The 25762-nt window shown below is 50.2% G+C and overlaps 1 protein-coding gene across 2 annotated transcripts in view; it reads right to left on the reverse strand.

Annotated features, from left to right (window-relative positions):
- Nucleotides 1-24361, reverse strand: part of LOC144606745 (CTP synthase 1-like) — a 39795-nt gene extending 15434 nt beyond the window's left edge. The window contains exons 1-9 of one of the 2 annotated variants that reach the window (XM_078423084.1): nucleotides 24166-24361; nucleotides 17059-17238; nucleotides 15331-15501; nucleotides 12915-13015; nucleotides 11128-11244; nucleotides 7802-7828; nucleotides 5732-5815; nucleotides 3538-3618; nucleotides 1273-1424 (exon numbers count right to left, since the gene is read on the reverse strand). In XM_078423084.1, the coding sequence (XP_078279210.1) occupies nucleotides 1273-1424; nucleotides 3538-3618; nucleotides 5732-5815; nucleotides 7802-7828; nucleotides 11128-11244; nucleotides 12915-13015; nucleotides 15331-15501; nucleotides 17059-17238; nucleotides 24166-24307 (1055 nt within the window). In that variant the 5' untranslated portion in view covers nucleotides 24308-24361. The remainder of the gene's footprint in view (nucleotides 1-1272; nucleotides 1425-3537; nucleotides 3619-5731; nucleotides 5816-7801; nucleotides 7829-11127; nucleotides 11245-12914; nucleotides 13016-15330; nucleotides 15502-17058; nucleotides 17239-24165) is intronic. The other variant, XM_078423085.1, reaches the window with a different exon arrangement.
- Between the last annotated feature and the right edge of the window lie 1401 nt (nucleotides 24362-25762).

Here is a 25762-nt window from a genome sequence, read left to right on the forward strand (position 1 = left end):
GGAATAGATCGCGTAAACGCACAGAGTCTCTTGCCCAGAGTAGGGGAATCGAGGACCAGATGACGTAGGTTTACGGTGAAGTTATTTTACACAGAGGGTGGTGGGTGTATGGAACGAGCTGCCAGAGGAGGTAGTTGAGGCTGGGACTATCCCAACGTTTAATACGACAGGTTTGGAGGGATATGGACCAAACGCGGGCAAGTGGGACTAGGGTAGATGGGGCATGTTGGCCGGTGTGGGCAGGTTGGGCTGAAGGACCTGTTTCCACACCGTATCACTCTATGACTCTATGATAGGAACATGGATAGGACAGATTTGGAGGGATATGGACCAAACGCGGGCAGGTGGGACTAGTGTAGATGGGGCAAGTTGGGCCGGTTTCCACGTTGTATCACTCTGAGAACGCAAGGCAGAATTGCAATGCAGTAGAGTCCCTGCCTTACCATCACATGCAATTAAATGACAAATGTTTCACCTTAACAGAGGGATTGTAAACCTATCTTCAAGTGATGGAATGTGCAGGAAACAACTGCAGATGCTGGTGTAAACCGAAGATGGACACAAAAAGCTGGAGTAACTCAGCGGGACAGGCAGCATCTTTGGAGATCTCTGATCTGAAGAAGGGTCTCGACCCCGAAACGTCACCTAGTCCCTTTCTCCAGAGATGCTGACTGACCCGCTGAGTTCCTCCAGTTTTTTGCGTCTATGTTCAAATGGTGGAAAGTTCACACCATTCAAAATACTGAACCTCCGTGCGCAGCGCAATGCCTGACTAATTAAATAACCATTTCCAATCAATGGGAAACAATCAATCAATAACCCTGAAATTATTTTTTTATGGAAAATACTCGACTTTGTTCACTCGAGGCGGTGTGGGAGAGTTTAGTTTGGAGATACAGCGTGGAAACTGGCCTTTCGGCCCACCGAGTCTGCACTGACCAGCGATCCCCACACATTAACACTATCCTATACACACTAGGGTCAATTTACATTTATACCAAGCCAATTAACCTACAAACCTGCACGTCTTTGGAGTGTGGGAGGAAACTGGAGCGCCCGGAGAAAACCCCACGGGCAGAACGTACAAACTCCCTACAGACGGCAGCGCCCGTAGTCAGGATTGAACCCAGGTCTCTGGCGCTGTGAGGCAGCAACTCTACCGCTGCGCCACCGTGATGCCCTTGGAACTGCAAATGACCAATGACTTAAATTGTGGGAGTGCGAGACCGAGGACGGCTGATAGTCACATAGCCAGTCAGAGACACAACGTACCTGTCCGCCATTTCCCTCCACTTGCTTAGTAGCTTTCTTGGTTTAGCTTCAAAATGGAGATTAAGTCTCCCCTTTAAGTAGCCGACGACCCCTTCCGCTTCCAGCAACAAGGGAACTCGGTAAAGGGAACAAACGTCATACACACAGATCACCTGCAATCAAACACACACATCCTTAAGCCGTTCCAGAAACAATATTGTGTAGGAAGGAACTGCAGACGCTGGTTTAAACCGAAGATAGACACAAAACGCTGGAGTAACTCAGCGGGTCTGGCGGCATCTCGGGAGAGAAGGAATGGGTGACGTTTCGGGTCGAGACCCTTCTTCAGACTGATGTCAGGGGAGGGGGTGGTACAAAGATAGAATGTAGTCGGAGACAGGAAGACTGGTGGGAGAACTGGGAAGGGGGAGGGGAAGCAGGGGCTATCTGAAGTTAGAGAAGTCAATGTTCATGCCTCTGGGGTGTAAACCTTAAATCTTTTGATTTTTTCCTTTCTCATCTTCAACCGTAGCCCTCAAGTTTTAGAAACGAGGAACTGCAGATGCTGGTTTAAAAGTTAAAATGACACAAAATGCTGGAGTACGCAAGAGGCCAGGCAGCATCTCTGGAGTCTGAAGAAGGGTCTAGTCATGAAAAGTCCGGGGATGCTGCCTGACCCGCTGAGTTACTCCGGCACTCTGTGAAACGTCACCTATCCATGTTCTCCACAGATGCTGCCTGACCCGCTGAGTTACTCCGGCACTCTGTGAAACGTCACCTATCCATGTTCTCCACAGATGCTGCCTGACCCGCTGTTACTCCGGCACTCTGTAGATTTTTTGCCTTCTAGTTTTAGTGCCTCCCACGTTGGAAATAATTTGCGAAAATTTATCCTGTCTATAACACTCAATTTTATATTTACCCTCTACAAGGTCACCCCTCAGCCTCCTTTGCTCCAAGGAAAACAGTCCCAGTCTATCCGTGTAGAACCAAGGAACTGCAGATGCTGCTTTACACCGAAGATAGGCACAAAAGTACTGGAGTAACTCAGTGGGTCGGGTAGCATCTCTGGAGAAAATGGACAGGTGGCGTTTTGGGTGGGGACCCTTTTTCAGAAGGAACGTCACCTATCCATGTTCTTCTGAGATGCTGCCTGACTCCAGCACTTTGCGTTTATCCCCTTCTCTCCTTATAGCTCAAACCATCCAGTCTCTTTAGTCAGAGGGTGGTGAATCTGTGGAACTCTTTGCCACAGAAGGCTGTGGAGGCCAAGTCAGTGGATGTTTTTAAGGCAGGGATAGACAAGTTCAAGGGTTATGGGGAGAAGGCAGGAAAATGGGATTGGGAGGCATGATTGAACGGCAGAGTAGACTCGATGGGCCGAACGGCCTCATTCTACGCCTATAACGCGTGAACTTGTCTCGCTAACACCATTGTGAATATTTCCTGCACTCCCCCTGGCATTATCACAGGTTTCTACTTTGCCACAGACGGCTGTGGAGGCCAAGTCAGTGGGTCTATTTAAGGCAGAGATAGATAGATTCTTGATTAGTAGATGTTTATTAGTTGACTAATTAGGATTATTCAGAATTAAAGGACGTATCTTTAGGAAGATGAGGGGGGATTTCTTTAGTCAGGGGGTGGAATTCATTGCCACAGACAACTGTGGAGGCCAAGTCAGTGGATATTTTTAAGGCAGAGATAAATAGACTCTTGATTAGTACGGGCGTCAAGGGTTACGGGGAGAAGGCAGGAGAATGGGGTCGAGAGGGAGAGAGAGATTAGCCATGATTGAATGGCAGAGTAGACTTGAAGGGCTGAATGGCCTAATCCTGCTCTGAAAACACTTTATGCCGATAAAACCAAGGTGGCCACATAACAAAGTGCCGGACTTCTGTCCAATGGTTAGTGTAAGAAAATAACTGCAGATGCTGGTACAAATCGATGGTATTTATTTCACAAAATGCTGGAGTAACTCAGCAGGTCAGGCAACATCTCAGGAGAGAAGGAATGGGTGACGTTTCGAGTCAGTCTGAAAAAGGGTCTCAACCCGAAACGTCGCCCATTCTTTCTCTCCTGAGATGCTGCTGAGTTACTCCAGCATTTTGTGATATAAATACCTTCAATCTGTCCAATGGTTCCTCTGGTCAACGATTCTGCTCCTATCACCGATGAACTCGCCTCCACACTGCCCCGCCCGACGGAAGCACTGGTCACCGCCGCACACGGGCCGAGCGTGGAACGGCCTCTGCCGGGCATTGTACCGAGGCCAAGGTGCTCGCTTACCTGCGCGGGCTCCACGTGGCAGAACATGGAGATCTTCTCCTTGACCGACTTCTCCATGGGGGTGGTGCACCGACACACAATCTGCACAGACGGTTAGAGACATGAGTTATCGAATCTCAACGGCAACGAGGAGAATGGGGTTAGGAGGGAGAGATAGATCAGCCGTGATTGAATGGCGGAGTAGACTCGATGGGCCGAATGGCCTAATTCTACTATTCCCAATGAGACAAAGTGCTGAAGTAACTTGGATTGAGTGGATGTGGAGAGGATGTTTCCACTAGTGGGGGAGTCTAGGACCAGAGGTCACAGCCTCAGAATTAAAGGACGTTCTTCTAGGAAGGAGATGAGGAGGAATTTCTTTAGTCAGAGGGTGGTGAATCTGTGGAATTCATTGCCACTAAAGGCTGTGGAGGCCAAGTCAGTGGACATGTGGGCGGCACGGTAGCGGCACGGTAGCGCAGCGGTAGAGTTGCTGCTTTACAGCGAATGCAGCGCCGGAGACTCAGGTTCGATCCTGACTACGGGTGCTGCACTGTAAGGAGTTTGTACGTTCTCCCCGTGACCTGCGTGGGTTTTCTCCGAGATCTTCGGTTTCCTCCCACACTCCAAAGACGTACAGGTATGTAGGTTAATTGGCTGGGTAAATGTAAAAATTGTCCCTTGTGGGTGTAGGATAGTGTTAATGTATGGGGATCACTGGGCGGCACGGACTTGGAGGGCCGAAAAGGCCTGTTTCCGGCTGTATATATATGATATGATATGATATGTTTGAGGCAGAGATAGATAGATTCTTGATTAGTGCGGGTGTCAGGGGTTATGGGGAGAAGGCAGGAGAATGGGGTTAGGAGGGAGAGATAGATCAGCCATGATTGAATGGCGGAGTAGACTCAATGGGCCGAGTGGCCTAATTCTGCTCCTATCACTTATGAACTTATGGCACGGTGGCGCAGCGTTGCTGCCTTACGTCGCTTGCAGCGCCAGAGACCAGGGGTTGATTCCGACTACGGGTGCTGTCTGTACGGAGTTTGTACGTTCTCCCCGTGACCTGCGTGGGTTTTCTCTTCGGCTTCCTCCCACACGCCAAAGACGTGCAGGTTTGTAAGTTAATTGGCTTGGTATAAATGCAAAAATTGTCCCCAGTGTGTGTAGGATAGTGTTAGTGCGCGGGGATCGCTGGTCGGTGCGGACACGGTGGGTCGAAGGGCCTGTTTCTTCGCTGTATCTCTAAAACTAACCTAAAGGACCACTTGCAAGGAGGGAAAGTGGAACAGGACAATAAAATTCTTACTTGCAACACCTTAACAGGCCCGTAAAAACACAGCTTAGAGCAGTGCAGTGGGTAGTGCTGCTGCCTTACAGCGCCAGAGACCCGAGTTCGATCCTGACCAGGGGCGATCTTATTGAGGTGTATAAAATCAGAGGAATAGGCTGGGTGGCGCACAATGTCTCTTGCCCAAAGTGGGAGAACCGGGAGCCAGACGGGCATAGATTTAAGGTGAAGGGGGAAAGATTTTATAGGAATCTGAGGGGTAACTTTTTCCACACAAAGGGCGGTGGGCGTTGGAACGAGCTGCCGGAGGAGGTAGTTGAAGCAGGGACTATTGCAGCGTTTAAGAGGCAGTTAGACAGTTATGGAGGGATATGGGCCAAACGCAATCAGGTAGGACTAGTCTGTGGAGAGCTCAAACAGCTTTGTGGAGCTGGGGGGGCCTGTGGACCGTGACACCGTGAAGCCCGCGGTCTCTGGTAAGAAGAGGCCGGTTCGGGAGTTCCACGCTGCGGAGTTTCAGCCGTCCCGACACCGGTCTCGAACAACCCGGCGCGAGGGCTCGGACACCGAATCGTCGGCAGCGCGACTGTGGATGGTTCAACAGCCCCGATCGCGGGTGAACAAAGAGGAAGCTGATTGAACTTTATTACCTTCCATCACAGTGAGGAATGTGGAATCCGCTGTGGTGCATGTTTATGTTCAATTTTATTTTATGTGTCTGTGTGTCTTGTTGCTTTTTACTTAGTATGGCAACTCAAATTTCACTGTACCTTAATTAGTACATGTGACAATTAAATTGAATATTGAATCAAGTGTAGATGGGGCGTGTTGGTCGGCGTGGGCAAGTTGGGCCGAGGGGCCTGTTTCCACGCTGGGTGACTCTAAAGTTCTATCACTCGAGCTTGGGACCGGCACCTCACTCACCAAGTCTGGCGACAAGCCAAGGCCACGAAGCTCTCGAACGCTGTTCTGTGTCGGTTTTGTTTTCTGTTCTCCGGTGGTACTTGGCTGAAATATAGAGGAAACAGCGATTGGTATCTGGGTCTTCCAACTAGGCGAGACTCACAGGCCGGTGAGGCTGGTGGGTGGAGCACAGGGCACAGTTATTATGGATGGTTAGTACTGAAACATGACAGGAGCGTAACGAGTTTCACAACCCCTCCAGCGAGACTCTGGTGCGCGCGCTCCAAGAATCAGAGGTCAACTGGTCACATTCCAGAGAACATTAGCGGCAACCCTGGTTTTGAGTCGCTAGGGTTTTATTGGCGAGTTAATCGAGACTTGACACCAAATGGGCCTGGTCACCCTGAGAGGAGTGGTGAGACAGCAAATAGTTCCGCTCCTGTTTCCATCAACTGCCCCCAACAAAATGTTCGTTTACACAGCATCTTTCAAGGCGGCAAACTGCCCCGACGTTCGTGTCACGAGCTTTCCCGCAAATCGACACCGCGACAAAGCCGAATGGGCTTCGTAGTTCAGATTGAGGAGACGGACTTTGAAAAAGGGAAGGGGGAGGAGGGAGGATCGAGACCATGCAGAGGCAAGGCACATCCACCGTGGACGATGGGCCCGGACAGAGTGGACGCGGAGAGGATGTTTCCACAAGAGGGAGAGTCTAGGACCAGAGGGCGCAGCCTCGGAATAAAAGGATGTACCTTTAGGAAGGAGATGAGGGGGGCGGTGAATCTGTGGAATTTATTGCCACAGAAGGAAGTGGAGGTCAAGTCAGTAGATATTTTTAAGGCGGGGGTGGGCAGATCCTTGACTAGTGCGGGTGTCAGGGGTTATGGGGAGAAGGCAGGGGAATGGGGTTGAGAGGGAGAGATAGATCAGCCATGATTGAATGGCAGAGTAGACCCGATGGGCCGAATGGCCTAATTCTGCTCCTACAAACTGTGAACACCAGCCTTACAATCAATGATGGGAGGATTACGACGAGGGGGAAACTTTGCAAAACTAAACGTCCATAACGATTAACAGGGAGCAAATTTATTGCAACAAAATGTGTTTTGTGGGTTTGAGGAGATAGCAGAGACTGCCGATCATAAGTTCAGAAGTGATAGGAGCAGAATTAGGTCATTCGGCCCATCAAGTCTACTCCGCCATTCAATCATGGCTGATCTATCTCTCCCTCCTAACCCCATTCTCCTGCCTTCTCCCCATAACCTCTGACACCCGCACTAATCAAGAATCTATCTCTGCCTTAAAATATCCACTGACTTGGCCTCCACAGCCACCTGTGGCAAAGAATCCCACAGATTCACCACCCTCTGACTAAAGAAATCCCTCATCTCCTTCCTGAAAGAACGACCGTTAATTCTGAACAGCACCTCATATTTCGCTTGGGCAGCTTGCAGCCCAGTGGTATGAACATTGACTTCTCCAACTTTAGATAGTTCCTCTGTCCCTCTCTTCCCCTCCTCCTCCCCAGTTCTCCCACTGTCTTCCTGTCTCCACCTATATCCTTTCTTTGTCCCCCTCCCCGACATCAGTCTGAAGAAGGGTCTCGACCCGAAACGTCACCCGTTCCCTCTCTCCAGAGATGCTGCCTGACCCGCTGAGTCACTCCAGCATTTTGTGCTACCTTTAATTCTGAAGCTGTGGCCTCTCGTCCTGCACTCTCCCACTAGTGGGAACATCCAGATGCTGGAATCCAGACGCGTGATCTGCTGGAAGAACTCAGCGGAAAAACGCGACCCACTGCGATGATCCAGCACGCTGTCACTTTTGTTGTTCTTGATTAGTGCGGGTGTCAGGGGTTATGGGGAGAAGGGCGGGAGAATGGGGTTGGGAGGGAGGGAGAGATAGATCAGCTGTGATTGAATGGCAGAGTAGACTTGACGGGCCGAATTCTGCTCCTATCACTTATGACCTTTGAAGTTGCGAGGTTCACGTTTAATTTGCTCGGCTGTTACACGAGATGCTTTGTAACACATTAGTGTGGAGACGGGGTTTATAAACCTGCCGGTACTTAGCTGCGGCTGTAAGCCATACCTGTATCAGTGAGGCACTGCCAGGAACCTGGAAACACATTGCCCATTCTCAGTCAGTCAGGGACAGTTTGCAGGAAGGAAAAGACACGTTATAACCTCACTGAAATAAGTTTAAAAAAAAGTTTTTTCCCCCAGTACATTAAAACCATTCAGGCAGATAGCAGATTGGGCTGTTTAAAAAAAAACTAATGATAGACTTAACACTCAAAGTTACACAATATATCTTGAGTCGGCACAGCGGTAGAGTTGCTGCCTCACAGCGCCGGAGACCCGGGTTTGATCCCGACTACGGGTGCTGTCTGTACGGAGTTTGTACGTTCTCCCCGTGACCTGCGTGGGTTTTCTCCGGGTGCTCCGGTTTCCTCCCACACTCCAAAGACGCACAGGTTTGTAGGTTCATTGGTTTTGGTAAAATTGTCCCTGTTGCATGGGATTGTGCTAGTTAGTGCCTGGGGCAATCGTTGGTCGGAGCGAGACTCGATGGGGCCTGTTTCCGCACTGTAACTCTAATCCAAACTAAAAGCATGGAAACAGGCCCTTCGGCCCAACTTGCCAATGCTGACCAAAACACCCCACCTACACTAGTCCCACCTGCCTGCGTTTGCCCCATATGCCTCAAAACATCTCCTATCCAAATGTCTTTTAAATGCTGTGATAGTATCTTCCTCAACCACCTCCTCCGGCACCTCGTTCCATACACCCACCACCCAATGTGTGAAAAAGTTACCCCTCAGGCTCCTATTAAATCTTCCCCCACTAACCTTCCCCCACAAACTCAATTGCAACAAATCTGAAATCATCATCATTGGTCCAAAAACGCTCACCAAATCCACCCAAAACTTCATCCTCAACATTGATGGTCTCCCAGTATCCACCTCCCCTCACATCCGGAATCTTGGAATCATCTTTGATCAAACCCTCTCCTTCGACAAACACATCAAACACATCACAAAGACAGCCTTCTTCCACCTCAAAAACATTGCCCGTCTCCGTCCATCCCTCTCCTCCACAGCTGCAGAAACCCTCATCCACGCCTTCATCACCTCCCGTCTGGACTACTGCAACAGCCTCCTCTATGGCGCACCCTCAAAAATCATCAGTAAACTTCAATACATTCAAAACTCCGCTGCCCGTCTACTCACCCACACCCCGATCCGTGACCATATCACCCCCGTCCTTTACAAACTCCACTGGCTCCCCATCCCCCAGAGAATCCAGTACAAAATCCTCCTCATAACCTACAAAGCCCTCCATAACCTGGCCCCATCCTACCTGACCGACCTCCTCCACAGGCACACTCCCACCTGCACCCTCCGCTCTGCTGCTGCCAATCTCCTATCCCCCCCACATCCGGACCAAACTCAGATCCTGGGGGGACAGGGCTTTCTCCATCGCTGCTCCCACCCTATGGAACTCACTACCCCAAACCGTTAGAGACTCCTCCACACTCACCACATTCAAAACATCGCTGAAGTCTCACCTGTTCAGTACTGCCTTCAACCACTGAAGGTCACCTCACCTTCTGTCTCCTTTCTGTTTGTTTACTTATTTACTTATTTATCTATTTATTCATTTCCCTATGCTCTCTAAATCTCTGTAAAGCGTCTTTGAGTATATGAAAAGCGCTATATAAATGTAATACATTATTATTATTATTATTATAACCTTAAATCTATGTCCTCTCGTTCTTGATTCCCAACTCTGGGTAAATCACCCTAACTATTCCCCTCATGATTTTACACACCTCAATAAGATCAGCCCATAATGCTCCTGCGCTCCGAGGAATAGACTCCCAGCCTGATCAACCTCTCCCTATAGCGTCTCAGGCCCTCGAGTCCTGGCAACATCCTCGCGAATCTTCCCTGCACCATTTTCAACTTAACGACGTCATTCCTCTAACAGGGTGACCAAAAGCTCTTGTGTGTTTTTATTAAACCCACGCTATGTTAATCCACGCTCACACCCCTTTAATCCACTTCCTGAGCAGGAAAGCACTCTTGCGAACTCTTATCTGCATGTTTTTTTTAAAAGAGTGTGCAGAACGAGGTGTTTTTTAATGCAGAGGCTGGTGGTGCCAGCAACACACTGCCAGGGGTTGTGGTGGAGGTAGAAACAGTGGTGGAATTCAAGAGACGTTTGGATAGGCACATGGATGTGTGGGAAATGGAGAGGTATGGATTAAGGACAGGCAGGCAGAGGCAACAGTTGGTCTTAGCGTCATTAGACACTGTATCAGCAGGTCCAGACCCAGAGTCGCTCAGTTAGAATTCTTTATTACAACTGGCTAGAAAGATAAGCTAAAATGTGCAGGGAGGAACAGCAGATGCTGGTTTACACCGAAAATAGATAAGACACAAAATGCTGGAGTAACTCAGTGGGGCAGGCAGCATCTCTGGAGAGAAGGAATGCGTGACGTTTCAGGTCGAGACCCTTCTTCAGCCTGAACATGGAAAGGTGACGTTTCTTAGAAGCATAGAAAATAGGTGCAGGAGTAGGCCATTCGGCCCTTCGAGCCAGCACCGCCATTCAATATGATCATGGCTGATCATCCAAAATCAATACCCCGTTCCTGCTTTTTACTCTTATCACTTGATTCCGTTAGCCCTAGGAGCTATATCTATCTCTCTCTTGAAAACTTCTAGTGAATTAGCCTCCACTGCCTTCTGTGAAAGAGAATTCCACAATTCACAACTCTCTGGCTGGAAAGGTTTTTCCTCATCTCAGTAATAAATGGCCTACCCCTTATTCTTAAACTGTGTGACCCCTGGTTCTGGACTCCCCCAACATGGGGAACATTTTCCTGCATCCAGCCTGTCCAATCCCTTAAGAATTTTATATTCTTCTGATGAAGGGTCCCGACCCGAAATGTCATCTATCCATGTTCTCCAGAGATGCTGCCTGACCCGCTGAGTTACTCCAGCACTCTGTGAAACATCACCTATCCATGTTCGCCACTGATGCTGCCTGACCCGCTGAGTTACTCCAGCACTCTGTGAAACATCACCTATCGATGTTCTCCACAGATGCTGCCTGACCCGCTGAGTTACTCCAGCACTCTGTGAAACATCACCTCTCCATGTTCTCCACAGATGCTGCCTGACCCGCTGAGTTACTCCGGCACTCTGTGAAACGTCACCTATCCATGTTCTCCACTGATGCTGCCTGACCCGCTGAGTTACTCCGGCACTCTGTGAAACGTCACCTATCCATGTTCTCCACTGATGCTGCCTGACCCGCTGAGTTACTCCGGCACTCTGTGACCAATTATCAGCGGTTGGAGAAACAACGCTCGAGGATAAACAGAGAGGGCAAAACAAGGCCACTCACCAGCGGCACCAGGCTGACATGGATGTTGCAGAAATTTTCTTTTTTAACCTTAAACTGGAACTGGCGAAAGGCTTCGATGAAAGGCATGCTCTCGATGTCGCCCACGGTCCCGCCCAGCTGAGAACACACAAGATTAAAAAATGTTGCACGATTGTTTTTAATCCAGAGCGATCTTTCATTTTTTCATTATGGATATCACCAAAGGTAGTAGAGGAGCCAGACGGACCACTCCATCGAAATCGCCTATACTGAAGTGTAGTACGCAAAGGAGCGTAACGTCCGCCATTTTAGTAAGCAAAACCCCGCCGTTCGCTCTGCCTCTCGCAGTGTAATCAGTGTTGTAGGGGAACAGTATGTGTGATGATGCCATAAAAATGCAGAATATATCTCATCTATCAATTCACAGATTTTTGTTGTTTTTCTTTTTAAATGTTTCTGCAAGTTTCTGCCTACTAAAATGGCGTCGTGACCTACTACGGTTTTTAGGGTCGAGTGGTCTATCTTGCTCCTCTAGTATCTTTGGATATTACAGAGTACTTTGTTTACATTTCTAAGGTAGACACAAAATGCTGGAGTAACTCAGCGGGACAGGCAGCATCTCGGGAGAGAAGGAATGGGTGACTTTGCCGGGTCGAGACCCTTCTTCAGACTGACCCGTAAACGTCACCCATTCCTTCTCTCCCGAGATGCTGCCTGACCAGCTGAGTCACTCCAGCATTTTGTGTCTACCTTTGATTTAAACCAGCACCTGCAGTTTTTTCCTATTGTTTACACATCTGTCGTGCTGCTGCAAGTAAGCATTTCATTGCCTTGTTTCGGATGACAATAAAACACTTGCTTATCGTTGAAACAGAAACATTGAAAATAGGTGCAGGAGTAGGCCATTCAGCCCCTCGAGCCAGCACCGCCATTCAATATGATCATGGCTGATCATCCAGAATCCGTACCCCCGTTCCTGTTTTCTCCCCATTCCCCTTGATTCCGTTAGCCCGAAGAGCTAAATCCAACTCTCTCTTGAAAACATCCAGTGAATTGGCCTCCACTGCCTTCTGTGGCAGAGAATTCCACAAAATGTATAAGCTCAGTAATTGGGGAAAAACAATCTTCACACAAGATGTGTCTGAAGAAGGGTCTCGACCCGAAACGTCACCCATTCCTTCTCTCCAGAGATGCTGCCTGTCCTGCTGAGTTACTCCAGCATTTTGTGTCTAGCTTCACACAGGAGGGGCCGAACGGTCAAATTCTGCTCCTATCACTTAAGTGGCGCAGCGGTAGAGTTGCTGCCTCACAGCGCTGGAGACCCGGGTTCCATCCTGACCACGGGTACTGTCTGTATGGAGTTTGTACGCTCTCCCCGTGACCTGCGTGGGTTTTCTCCGGGTGCTCTGGAGCGTGGAGAGCGTGCGGGAGGTGGGGTTGTGGCCCAGAAAAGGTGGAGGCCACAATGGTCCATTGTTGGCGGTGGAGGAGGTGATAACGAAGGGCTACAAATAGTGAAACTAGCAGGACGACGAAGATAGGGGGAGGCAAAATGTGCTGCAGATGCCGGCTTAAATCGTAGACACAAAATGCTGGAGTAACTCAGCGGGTCGGGCAGCATCTCTGGAGAGAAGGAATGGGTGACGTTTCAGGTCGAGACCCTCCTTCAGACTGATGTCGGGAGTGGGCGGTACAGAGATAAAAGGTAGTTGGAGGCAGCAAGACTGGTGGGAGAACTGGGAAGGGGGAGGGACGGAGAGGGGGGTGCATGGGTTAATTGAACAGCGCACAAACCGGCCCTGGTTTACCTCGATAACGCAGACCTCGGGCTCCACCCCATCGCTGTCCACGGGGATGAGCGCTTGACGTAACACCCACTCCTGGATGGCGTCCGTGATGTGTGGGACCACTGCACGTGGACAACGGAATAGATCAGTGACTCTGCCCGCATCCGGCCAACCCCCCCGTCCCCCCCCGGCCAAACCCCTTTACACCGCTAGACTCAACAGCGCGGAAAAAGGCCCTCGGCCCACCTGGGCCGCGCCGACCAGCGATCCCCGCACACTAGAACTAGATCTTATCGAAACGTATAAGATTATTAAGGGATTGGACACGTTAGAGGCAGGAAACATGTTCCCAATGTTGGGTGGTAAGAATAGGAAGGCGGAGTATTATCTGAATGGTGTCATGTTAGGAAAAGGGGACGTACAACGAGATCTGGGTGTCCTAGTGCATCAGTCACTGAAAGGAAGCATGCAGGTTCAGCAGGCAGTGAAGAAAGCCAATGGAATGTTGACCTTCATAACAAGAGGAGTTGAGTATAGGAGCAAAGAGGCCCTTCTGCAGTTGGACAGGGCCCTAGTGAGACCGCACCTGGAGTACTGTGTGCAGTTTTGGTCTCCAAATTTGAGGAAGGATATTCTTTCTATTGAGGGCATGCAGCGTGGGTTTACTAGGTTAATTCCCGGAATGGCGGGACTGTCATATGTTGAAAGACTGGAGCGACCAGGCTTGTATACACTGGAATTTAGAAGGATGAGAGGAGATCTTATCGAAACGTATAAGATTATTAAGGGGTTGGACACGTTAGAGGCAGGAAACATGTTCCCAATGTTGGGGGAGTCCAGAACAAGGGGCCACAGTTTAAGAATAAGGGGTAGGCCATTTAGAACGGAGATGAGGAAAAACTTTTTCAGTCGGAGAGTTGTAAATCTGTGGAATTCTCTGCCTCAGAAGGCAGTGGAGGCCAATTATCTGAATGCATTCAAGAGAGAGCTGGATAGAGCTCTTAAGAATAGCGGAGTCAGGGGGTATGGGGAGAAGGCAGGAACGGGGTACTGATTGAGAATGATCAGCCATGATCACATTGAATGGTGGTGCTGGCTCAAAGGGCCGAAAGGCCTCCTCCTGCACCTATTGTCTACACACACGAAGGGACAATTTTACAACTTACCCAAGCCAATTAATTAACCTACAAATCTGCACATCTTGGAGTGTGGAAGGAAACCGGAGCACCCGGAGAAAACACACGTGGTCATGGGGAGAACACACACTTGCTGAAGCTTCAACAGATGCCATTAAACTGGAAATGTGTGCAGGGATTATTTACAAGGATGTTTTCAGGACTGGGAGAGGTTAGGCAGGCTAAGACTGTATTCCTTGGAGCTCAGGAGGCAGAGGGGTGATCTGATAGAGGTGTATGAAATCATGAGAGGAATAGATCGGGCAGATGCACAGAGTCTCTTGCCCAGAGTAGGGGAATCGAGGACCAGAACACAAGGGTTTAAGGTGAAGGGGAAAAGATTTAATAGGAATCTGAGGGTTAACCTTTCCACACAAAGGATGGTGGGTGTATGAAACAAGCTGCCGGAGGAGGTAGTTGAGGCTGGGACTATCCCAACATTTAAGAAACAATTAGACAGGTACATGGATAGGACAGATTTGGAGGTATATGGACCAAGTGCGAGCAGGTGGGACGAGTGTAGCTGGGACATGTTGGCCGGCGTGGGCAAGTTGGGCCGAGGGGCCTGTTTCCACACTGTATCACTCTATGACTCTGGCAGGTAGGTTTGCAAGTGCTACACGTGCTAGTGGGGGGAGGGGTTGACAAACTGGGAATATGAAGATGGAGTTAAAGGGGAAGCGAATAGAGGAGAAATTGCAAAGGACTCTCGAATGAATGGGGAGGGAAGTTCTAGAAGGGATAAGAGAGTAAGGTCAGGGCCAATGGTGTGAGAGAGGAGGTGAATACCAAAATTAAAGTATTGTATTTAAATGCGCGAAGTATAAGAAATAAAGTGGATGAGCTTGAGGCTCAGTTAGACATTGGCAAGTATGATGTTGTGGGAATCACTGAGACATGGCTACAAGAGGACCAGGGCTGGGAACTGAATATTCAGAGGTACACAACGTATAGAAAAGACAGACAGGTGGGCAGAGGGGGTGGGGTCGCTCTGTTGGTGAGGAATGATATTCACTCCCTTGCAAGGGGTGACATAGATTCAGGAGATGTAGAATCAGTATGGATAGAAGTGAGGAATTGTAAGGGTAAAAAGACCCTAATTCCCTCCGTTCTAAATGGCCGACCCCTTATTCTTAAACTGTGGCCCCTGGTTCTGGACTCCCCCAACATTGGGAACATGTGTCCAACCCCTTAATAATCTTATACGTTAGCATTTGTAGAGCGTGTGTAGCGTGGAGCAAGGTGAGGAGGCTCCCCCTTACCTTGCACCGTTTTGCCCAAGTAGTCTCCTTTGCGCTCCTTGTTGATGACCCACTGGTAGATCTTGCCCGTGGTGATGTTGTTGTCGCGGGTCAGGCGGATGTCTAGGAAGCGCTCGTAGTTTCCCAGGTCCAGGTCCACCTCCCCTCCGTCATCCAGCACGAACACCTCACCTGCAGCGGCATCGGGGAGAGGGCGGGCAGCGTGAACACGCAACGAGCAACCACGCACACGCTGGTTCAAGTCAGACATACACACACCACTCTTCTATCCATCCATCTGTCCATGGACAGACACAACATGCTGGAGTAACTCAGCGGGTCAGGCAGCATCTCTGGAGAGAAGGAACGGGTGATGTTTTGGGTCGATCTATTCACAATCTCCAGAGATGCTGCCCGACCCGCTGAGTTACTCCAGCACTTTCGAAGAGATCCCCCTCCCCTCCCCCCACTCACCACAGTCACATCTGTGGAGTCATTTAAGTTCCTTGGAACCATCATCTCCAGGGACTTTAAACGGGGGACCACCATCGACTCCACAGTCAAAAAGGCCCAACAGAGGATGTACTTCCTGCAGCAACTGAGGAAACACAATCTGCCACAGGCAATGATGGTCCAATTCTATACTGCTATCATTGAGTCCGTCCTCACCTTCTCCATCATGGTCTGGTTTGGCTCAGCCACCAAGCACCACATCCGGAGGTTGCAACGGATCGTTCGCACAGCTGAGAAGGTTGTTGGCTGCAACCTTCCCCCCCCATTGACGAACTGTACACTGCAAGGGCCAGGAAGCGAGCGGGCAAGATCATCTCTGACCCCTCTCACCCTGGACACAAACTCTTCAAAGCACTTCCCACTGGAAGGCGACTCCGGACTGTCAAAGCAGCCACAGCCAGACATAAAAACAGCTTTTTTCCACGAGTGGTAGTTCTACTCAATAACCAAAGTCTGTTGTCTCTTTTTTGCTCTGGTTTATTTTCACCCACATGTTTAGACCTTAATGTTGTATCCTTATTGTTTTGATGTGTTATGCTTTATTCTTAATTGTTAACTGTATGTTTGTGTTGTCATTTGTGAGCGGGGCACCAAGGCACATTCCTTGTATCTGCACATACTTGGCCAATAAACTCATTCATTCATTCATTTTCTGTCAATGCCTTGTAGTCATACGGCTTGGAAACAGGCCCTTCGGCCCAACCGGTCCACGCCGACCCAACATGTCCCATCTTCGCTAGTTCCACCTGTCTGCGTTTGGTCCATATCACCTCTAAACCTGTCCTGTCCATGTATCTGCCCAAATGTCTTTTAAGTATTGTCATAGTCTCTGCCTCAACTACCTCCTTGTTCCATCCACCCACCTCCCTTTGTGTGAAAAAGTTACCCCTCAGATTCCTATTAGTCTGAAGAAGGGTCTCGACCCAAAACGTCACCCATTCCTTCTCTCCCGAGATGCTGCCTGATCTGCTGAGTTACTCCAGCATTTTGTGAATAAATACCTTCGATTTGTACCAGCATCTGCAGTTATTTTCATATACTAGATTCCTATTAAATCTTTTCCCCTTCACCTTATAACCTATGTCCTCTGGTCCTCGGTTCCCCTACTCTGGGCAAGAGACTGTGAGCATCAAAGTCCTCTGTTGCATCCGCCCACCACCCTGTGCATTGCTGGTAACTGTGCCATGGGGCACAGAGTGTTGACACAGTAGTGATTGGAGACGGCCAGTACCGTACCATGCTCGTAGGGTGAGAATGTCCCAGCATCGATGTTGATGTAGGGATCGATCTTGATGGCCGTCACACGTAGGCCGCAGGACTTCAGGATGGTGCCAATGCTGCTGGCGATGATGCCCTTACCGATGCCTGAGATCACCCCACCGGTCACCAAAATGTACTTCATTGGTGCTCTGTGATCTAGGAGCAAAACAAGACAGCAACACAACTCGTCGTAAGTGACAGCAGCAGAATTAGGCCATTCGGCCCATCAAGACAATTCCCCCATTCAATCATGGCTTATCCATCTCTCCCCCCCCAACCCCATTCTCCTGCCTTCTCCTCATAACCCCTGACACCCATACTAATCAAGAATCTATCTATCTTCGCCTTAACCTGGCCTCCACAGCCTTCTGTGACAAAGAATTCCACAGTGTCACCTCCCACTGACTAAAGAAATGTCTCCTCATCTCCTTCCTAAAAGAACGTCCTTTAATTCTGAGGCTGTGGCCTCTGGTCCTAGACTCTCCCACAAGTGGAAACATCCTCTCCACATCCAATCTCCTGTCAGTGGCAGAAGTCATCTCCCATCCCTATCACTCTCACTTAGCAAGAAATTAGAGACTTGCGGACGCAGCCCAGACCATCGCACAAACCAACCTCCCTTCCACCGACTCCATCTACACCTCACACTGCCTCGGCAAGGCCAGCAGCATCATCAAGGACCAGTCTCACCCCGGCCACTCCCTCATCTCCCCTCTCCCATCGGGCAAGAGGTACAGAAGTGTGTAAACGCACACCTCCAGATTCAGCGACAGTTTCTTCCCAGCTGTTATCAGGCAACTGAACCGTCCTACCACAACCAGAGAGCGGTCCTGACTAACAGTCTACCTCTTTGGAGACCCTCGGACTATCTTTAATCGAACTTCACTGGACTTTACCTTGCACTAAACGTTATTCCCGTTAACTGCACATTCTGGACAGCTCGATTGTAATCTGTCTTTCCGCTGACTGGTTAGCATGCACACGTACACGTGACAGTAAACTAAACTGCAAGAAAACCAGTAACCGTGACGTTGTCTCTTCAATGTACTGTGCGAACAGAATAAAGTGTAAACGCAGAGAGTCAGGCAACATCTGTGGCGGGAATGGGTAGATGGCGTCTCGGGTCAGGACCCTTCTCCACAGAAGATAAGCACAAAAAGCTGGAGCAACTCAGCGGGTCAGGCAGCATCTCCGGAGAGAAGGAACGGGTGACGTTTCGGGTCGAGACCCTTCTTCGGACTAACCTCTGCACAGCTGCTGCCTGACCCGCTGACTAGCTCCAGCATTTAGTGTCTGTCTTCAGTTTGAACCAGCATCTGCAGTTCCCTGTGTTGCCATTTATAGAAACATAGAAAATAGGTGCAGGAGTAGGCCATTCGGCCCTTCGAGCCTGCACCGCCATTCAATATGATCATGGCTGATCATCCAACTCAGTATCCCGTACCTGCCTTCTCTCCATACCCCCTGATCCCTTTAGCCACAAGGGCCACATCTAACACCCTCTTAAATATAGCCGATGAACTGGCCTCAACTACCTTTTGTGGCAGAGAATTCCACAGATTCACCACTCTCTGTGTGAAAAAAAACGTTCTCATCTCGGTCCTAAAAGACTTCCCCCTTATCCTTAAACTGTGACCCCTTGTTCTGGACTTCCCCAACATCGGGAACAATCTTCCTGCATCTAGCCTGTCCAACCCCTTACGAATTTTGTAAGTTTCTATAAGATCTCCCCTCAATCTTCTAAATTCCAGCGATTCCAGCCCCTTACTCAGCAGGTCAGGCAGCATCTCGGGAGAGAAGGAATGGGCGACGTTTCGGGTCGAGACCCTTCGGGGCTCGTCCCGAAACGTCGCCCATTCCTTCTTTCCCGAGATGCTGCCTGACCTGCTGAGTTACTCCAGCATTTTGTGAATAAATACCTTCGATTTGTACCAGCATCTGCAGTTATGTTCATATACTACCTGTGTTGCCATTTGACACTTCATTCTCTCCCAACAGATTTAGCATAGCCTGAGGATATTTTAACGAACCTTTGAGACTTCTAAGAGGTGTGGCTCTGTTGCTTTCTCCAAGTACCTGGTACGGTCAGTGTGATGTGCTGATCTCTGGGGCATCGTGCGTGTGTGGATGTCCGCGTGTGTGTGTGTGTGTGTGTGTGTGTGTGTGAGCGCACGTGATCTTTGAACCGAATGACAGGACGCACTTATCTTAAAGTGGTGCAGTGTCAATTCCCCAAGTTCGGGGAACGTGGAGTGAGGAAGATTGGCCTTTGGACCTGGAACTTGGGAAGAGGTCACCTCTTTAAATTATTCACCAATCTGGGAGTTTTACAACACACAGCGGGAGACTGCTTCTGACTGGACAGTTCATAAGTGATAGGAGCAGAATTAGGCCATTCGGCCCATCAAGTCTACTCCGCCATTCAATTATAATAATAATAATAATGCATTTTATTTATATAGCGCTTTTCATATACTCAAAGACGCTTTACAGAGATTTTGAGAACATAGGGAAATGAATAAATAGATAAATAAGTAAATAAATAAATGAACAGAGAAAGGAGACAGAAGGTGAGGTGACCTTCAGTGGTTGAAGGCAGTACTGAACAGGTGAGACTTCAGTGATGTTTTGAATGTGGTGAGTGTGGGGGAGTCTCTAACGGTTTGGGGTAGTGAGTTCCATAGGGTGGGAGCAGCGATGGAGAAAGCCCTGTCCCCCCAGGATCTGAGTTTGGTCCGGATGTGGGGGGATAGGAGATTGGCAGCGGCAGAGCGGAGGGTGCAGGTGGGAGTGTGCCTGTGGAGGAGGTCGGTCAGGTAGGATGCGGCCAGGTTATGGAGGGCTTTGTAGGTTATGAGGAGGATTTTGTACTGGATTCTCTGGGGGATGGGGAGCCAGTGGAGTTTATAAAGTACGGGGGTGATATGGTCACGGATCGAGGTGTGTGTGAGTAGACGGGCAGCGGAGTTTTGAATGTATTGAAGTTTATTGATGATTTTTGAGGGTGCGCCATAGAGGAGGCTGTTGCAGTAGTCCAGACGGGAGGTGATGAAGGCGTGGATGAGGGTTTCTGCAGCTGTGGAGGAGAGGGATGGACGGAGACGGGCAATGTTTTTGAGGTGGAAGAAGGCTGTCTTTGTGATGGGTTTGATGTGTTTGTCGAAGGAGAGGGTTTGATCAAGGATGATTCCAAGATTCCGGATGTGAGGTGGATACTGGGAGACCATCAATGTTGAGGATGAAGTTTTGGGTGGATTTGGTGAGCGTTTTTGGACCAATGATGATGATTTCAGATTTGTTGCAATTGAGTTTGAGGAAGTTTGATTGAAGCCAAGATTTTATTTCAGTGATGCAGTTTGTCAGTGTAGAGTGTATGGAATTATGGCCGATCGATCTCTCCCTCTCAACCCCATTCTCCTGCATTCTCCCCGTAACCCCTGACACCCGCACTGATCAAGAATCTGTCAATCTCAGCCTTAAAAATATCCATTGACTTGGCCTCCAGTCTTCTGTGGCAATGAATTCCACAGATTCACCACCCTCTGACTGAAGAAATTCCTCCTCATCTCCTTTCTAAAGGAACATCCTTTTATTCTCAGGCTAATTCTGAGGAAAATTAGAATGAATGGAGGCATTCGATGGATCATGGTCTTCGTGAAAGACACAGAAGGCTTGAGAGGACCATACATGCCCTTGCTTCTGTTCTTAAGAGTGTGGCAGAAATTCTGCGTCCACCCTATCACGTCCCCTCCTGATTTTATCCACCTCTATAAAACCACCCCTCGGCATCTTATGCTCCGAGGAGTAAAGTCCTAGCCTGCCCAACCTCTCCCTGTGACTCAGGCCTCCAAGTCCTGGCAACATCCTCGTGAATTCTCGTTGCACCCTCGAAGAAAAGGAACAGGTGACATTTCTTCCGAAGAACGGTCTCGACTGGAAACGTCACCCATTCCTTCTCTCCAGAGATGCTGCCTGTCCCGCTGAGTTACTCCAGCATTTTGTGTCTATCATCGGTTTAAGCCAGCACCTGCAGTTCCTTCTTACACCCTTCTCTGCACACTCTTTCCAGCTTAATAGCACCGATCCTACAGCAGGGTGACCAAAACTGAACACAACAGTCAGAACTGGAAAAAGTTAAGTCAAATCCTCTCTCCACAGATGCTGCCTAACCTGTAGGTAACAACGTTTCCGCCACCATTTGTATTTCAGCTTTCCAGCATCTGCTGTATTTTTTGCATTTCAATTTGTTTGTTAATCACCATCTGGAGGACTGATCGTAGCATTTCTTAGCCAGTTAGCAAATCTGTTAGCATTAATTCTTCTGGGACTGTGTCACAGTACATCACAGCTTGGTTTGGGAACGGCTCCATCCAAGAAATTGCAGTGAATTGTGGACGCAGCGCAGACCATCACACAAACCAACCTCCCTTTTGTTGACTCCATCTACACCTCACGCTGCCTCGGCAAGGCCAGCAGCCCAGACCATTACACAAACCAACCTCCCTCCCATTGACTCCATCTACACCTCACGCTGCCTTGGCAAGGCCAGCAGCATAATCAAGGACCAGTCTCACCCCGGCCACTCCCTCTTCTCCCCTCTCCCATCGGGCAAGAGGTACAGAAGTGTGAAAACGCACACCTCCAGATTCAGGGACAGTTTCTTCCCGGCTGTTATCAGGCAACTGAACCGTCCTACCACAACCAGAGAGCAGTGCTGAACTACTATCTACCTCATTGCTGACCCTCGGACTATCCTTGACCAGACTTTACTGGCTTTACCTTGCACTAAACGGTATTCCCTTATCAGGTACACGGCTCGATTGTAATCATGTATTTATTGTCTTTCCGCTGACTGGTTAGCACGCAATAAAAGCTTTTCACTGTACTTCGGCACACGTGACAATAAACTAAACTGAACCCATCGACCCCAATCCCCCATGCTCCCTCCTTTCTGTCGTTACACACCCTTCACTCCAAAATAATATCTGGACCCGCATCGAGTCAAAAACCTAAGATCGTCACAAAATGCTGGAGTAACTCAGCGTGTCAGGCAGCATCTCTGGAGAGAAGGAATGGGTGACGTTTCGTGTAGAGACCCGTCTTCAGATATTGACAAGCCCTAAACAAAATCCACAGCCTCTTCCCTCCCCTCTGGCAAAACAACAGACAATGGGCCGAAGCAGGCCATTCAGCCCTTCGAGCCAGCACTGCCACTCACTGTGATTATGGCTGATCATCCACAATCAGTAACCCGTGCCTGCCTTCTCCCCATATCCCTTGACTCCGCTATCTTTATTTTCAATAGTTAGATTTAGCTCTTAGGACTAAGGGAATCAAGGGGTATGGGGAGAAAGCAGGAACGGGGTACTGATTGTGGGTAATCAGCCGTGATCATATTGAAAGGCGGTGCTGGCTCGAAGGGCCAAACGGCCTCCACCTGCACCTATTTTCCATGTTTCTACGAATGTTTTCCACAATCTCATCCCCAATCCAAAATAATAGTCCCGGGATCTTTATTTTCCGACCATGTTCCTCCTGTCTCAGGCCACCTCTCTCCCCACCCCCCAAATCAGTGCATGCACCCTTGCACCTCCAAACATTACACCCACGCAACCCCAAATTATTGCAGGCTCCCCTCCCTCCAGTATGCACCTGCACTCATTACATGTACGCACCCCGCTTCCCCCCCACCCACAAAGTATTGCAGGCACCCCTGCTCCCAAAATCATTGTGTGCGCCCCCAAACATTTCACTCACTGACTCCCCCCCTCCCCAATGTTTGCAGGCGCCCCCTTTTCCAAATCATTGTAAACCCTTGCACCTTTCCAATGATTGCGTGCGCCCCGAAACATTGCACACATCCACTCCCCCACATAATTGCACCCCCCCACACATAATTACAACCCTCCCACACACATAATTACAACCCCCACACACACACATAATTGTAGCCCCCCCACATAATTGTAGCCCTCCCACACATAATTGTAGCCCCTCCCACACATAATTGTAGCCCCCCACATAATTGTAGCCCCTCCCACACATAATTGTAGCCCCCCACACATAATTGTAGCCCCCCCACACATAATTGTAGCCCCCCCACACATAATTGTAGCCCATCCACAAATAATTGTAGCCCCCTCACATAATTGTAGCCCCCCACACATAATGGTAGCCCCCCCCACATAATTGTAGCCCCTCCCACAAATAATTGTAGCCCCCCCCACACATAATTGTAGCCCCCCACACATAATTGTAGCCCCTCCCACAAATAATTGTAGCCCCCCCCACACATAATTGTAGCCCCCCCACATAATTGTAGCCCCTCACACATAATTGCAGCCCTCCCACACATAATTGTAGCCCCTCCCACAAATAATTGCAGCCCCCCCACACATAATTGTAGCCCCTCCCACAAATAATTGCAGCCCCCCCACACAAATAATTGCAGCCCTCCCACACATAATTGTAGCCCCTCCCACAAATAATTGCAGCCCCTCCCACACATAATTGTAGCCCCACACACATAATTGTAGCCCCTCCCACAAATAATTGTAGCCCCCCCCACATAATTGTAGCCCCCCCACATAATTGTAGCCCCTCACACATAATTGCAGCCCTCCCACACATAATTGTAGCCCCTCCCACAAATAATTGCAGCCCCCCCACACAAATAATTGCAGCCCTCCCACACATAATTGTAGCCCCTCCCACACAAATAATTGCAGCCCCCCCACACATAATTGTAGCCCCCCCACAAATAATTGCAGCCCCCCCACACATAATTGTAGCCCCCCCACAAATAATTGCAGCCCTCCCACACAAATAATTGCAGCCCCCCCCCCCCACACACAAATAATTGCAGCCCTCTCCCCCCCGCGGGATCCTAGCACCCCTTCAATCATTGCACACATGCACCCCCCCTCCCGCCAAAAAAAGTAACCAGATGCTCTGCCCCCCCCCTCCGTTATTACACTTCCCCCTCTCCCCCCCCCCCCCCCCCCCCCCCACTGCGGGCCCCGCGCTCCCCGCCATCTCCCGCCGTTCCCTCGCTGCAGCTGTAGCAACAACGCGGGCACTCACCGCTCCGCAGGCTGCGGGCCGGCACGGTGCTGCAGCGGGCTGGGGTATAGCAGAGGGCCGGGGCGCTGCGGCAACGGGCCGGGGCGAGGGTGCTGCTCAGGGCCGGGTTGCAGCACACCAGCAGCGGCAGTGAGCGGCGCATCGGCTGCACCGCACCGCACCGCACGCGGCCCCAGGCCCAGACCAGCTGTCAATCACCGCCCGCCCCGCCCCTCCCCTCCCCGGGCCCAGACCATCTGTCAATCACCCCCGCCCCTCCCCTCCCCGGGCCCCGACCAGCTGTCAATCACCCCCGCCCCTCCCCGGGCCCAGACCAGCTGACAATCAACGACCGCCCCTCCCCTCCCCTCCCCGGGCCCAGACCAGCTGTCAATCACCGCCCGCCCCGCCCCGGGCCCAGACCATCTGTCAATCACCCCCCGTCCCTCCCCTCCCCGGCCCAGACCAGCTGTCAATCACCCCCTTTGCCCGCCCCGGGCCCAGACCAGCTGTCAATCACCGCCCGCCCCTCCCCGGGCCCAGACCAGCTGACAATCACCGCCCGCCCCTCCCCGGGCCCAGACCAGCTGACAATCAACGACCGCCCCTCCCCTCCCCTCCCCGGGCCCAGACCAGCTGTCAATCACCGCCCGCCCCGCCCCGGGCCCAGACCATCTGTCAATCACCCCCCGTCCCTCCCCTCCCCGGCCCAGACCAGCTGTCAATCACCGCCCGCCCCGCCCCGGGCCCAGACCATCTGTCAATCACCCCCCGCCTCTCCCCTCCCCGGGCCCAGACCAGCTGTCAATCACCGCCCCGGGTCCGGACTAGCTGTCAATCACCGCCCCTTCCCTCCCCGGGCTTTGCACAGGCCCAATGTGGGCACCAACTGCAGATGTGTAGGAGAGAACTGCAGATGTGTAGGAAAGAACTGCAGAAGCTGATGTGTAGGAGAGAACTGCAGATGTGTAGGGAAGAACTGCAGATGCAGATGTGTAGGAGAACTGCAGATGTGTAGGGAAGAACTGCAGATGTGTAGGAGAGAACTGCAGATGTGTAGGGAAGAACTGCAGATGTGTAGGGAAGAACTGCAGATGTGTAGGAGAGAACTACAGTTGTGTAGGAGAGAACTGCAGATGTGTAGGAGAGAGAACTGCAGATGTGTAGGAGAGAGAACTGCAGATGTGTAGGGAAGAACTACAGATGTGTAGGACTGCAGATGTGTAGGAGAACTGCAGATGTGTAGAAGAGAACTGCCGATGCAGATGCTGGTTTAAAGGTTTCAAAGGGCTTTTATTGTCACATGTACCAGTTAAGGTACAGCGATATATAAATTACCATACAGCCATACAAAAAAAAAGCAACAAGACACATAAAAGTTTACTACATAAAACTTTTACTACATAAAAGTTAACATAAACATCACCACAGCGGATTCCACGTTCCTCACTGTGATGGAAGGCAATAAAGTCTAATCGAAACATGGCTGACCCCGCTGGTGCCTGACCAGGTGATCTGCCCATCCGAGTCCTTCACTGTTTTCCGGGCGGACAGAATGGAAGAATCCGGGAAATCCAAGGGCGGAGGAGTCTGCTTCTTGACCAATAATAACTGGTGT

The sequence above is a fragment of the Rhinoraja longicauda genome, chromosome 27 (assembly GCF_053455715.1).
Source record: "Rhinoraja longicauda isolate Sanriku21f chromosome 27, sRhiLon1.1, whole genome shotgun sequence".
In the NCBI taxonomy this organism is placed as follows: domain Eukaryota; kingdom Metazoa; phylum Chordata; class Chondrichthyes; order Rajiformes; family Arhynchobatidae; genus Rhinoraja; species Rhinoraja longicauda.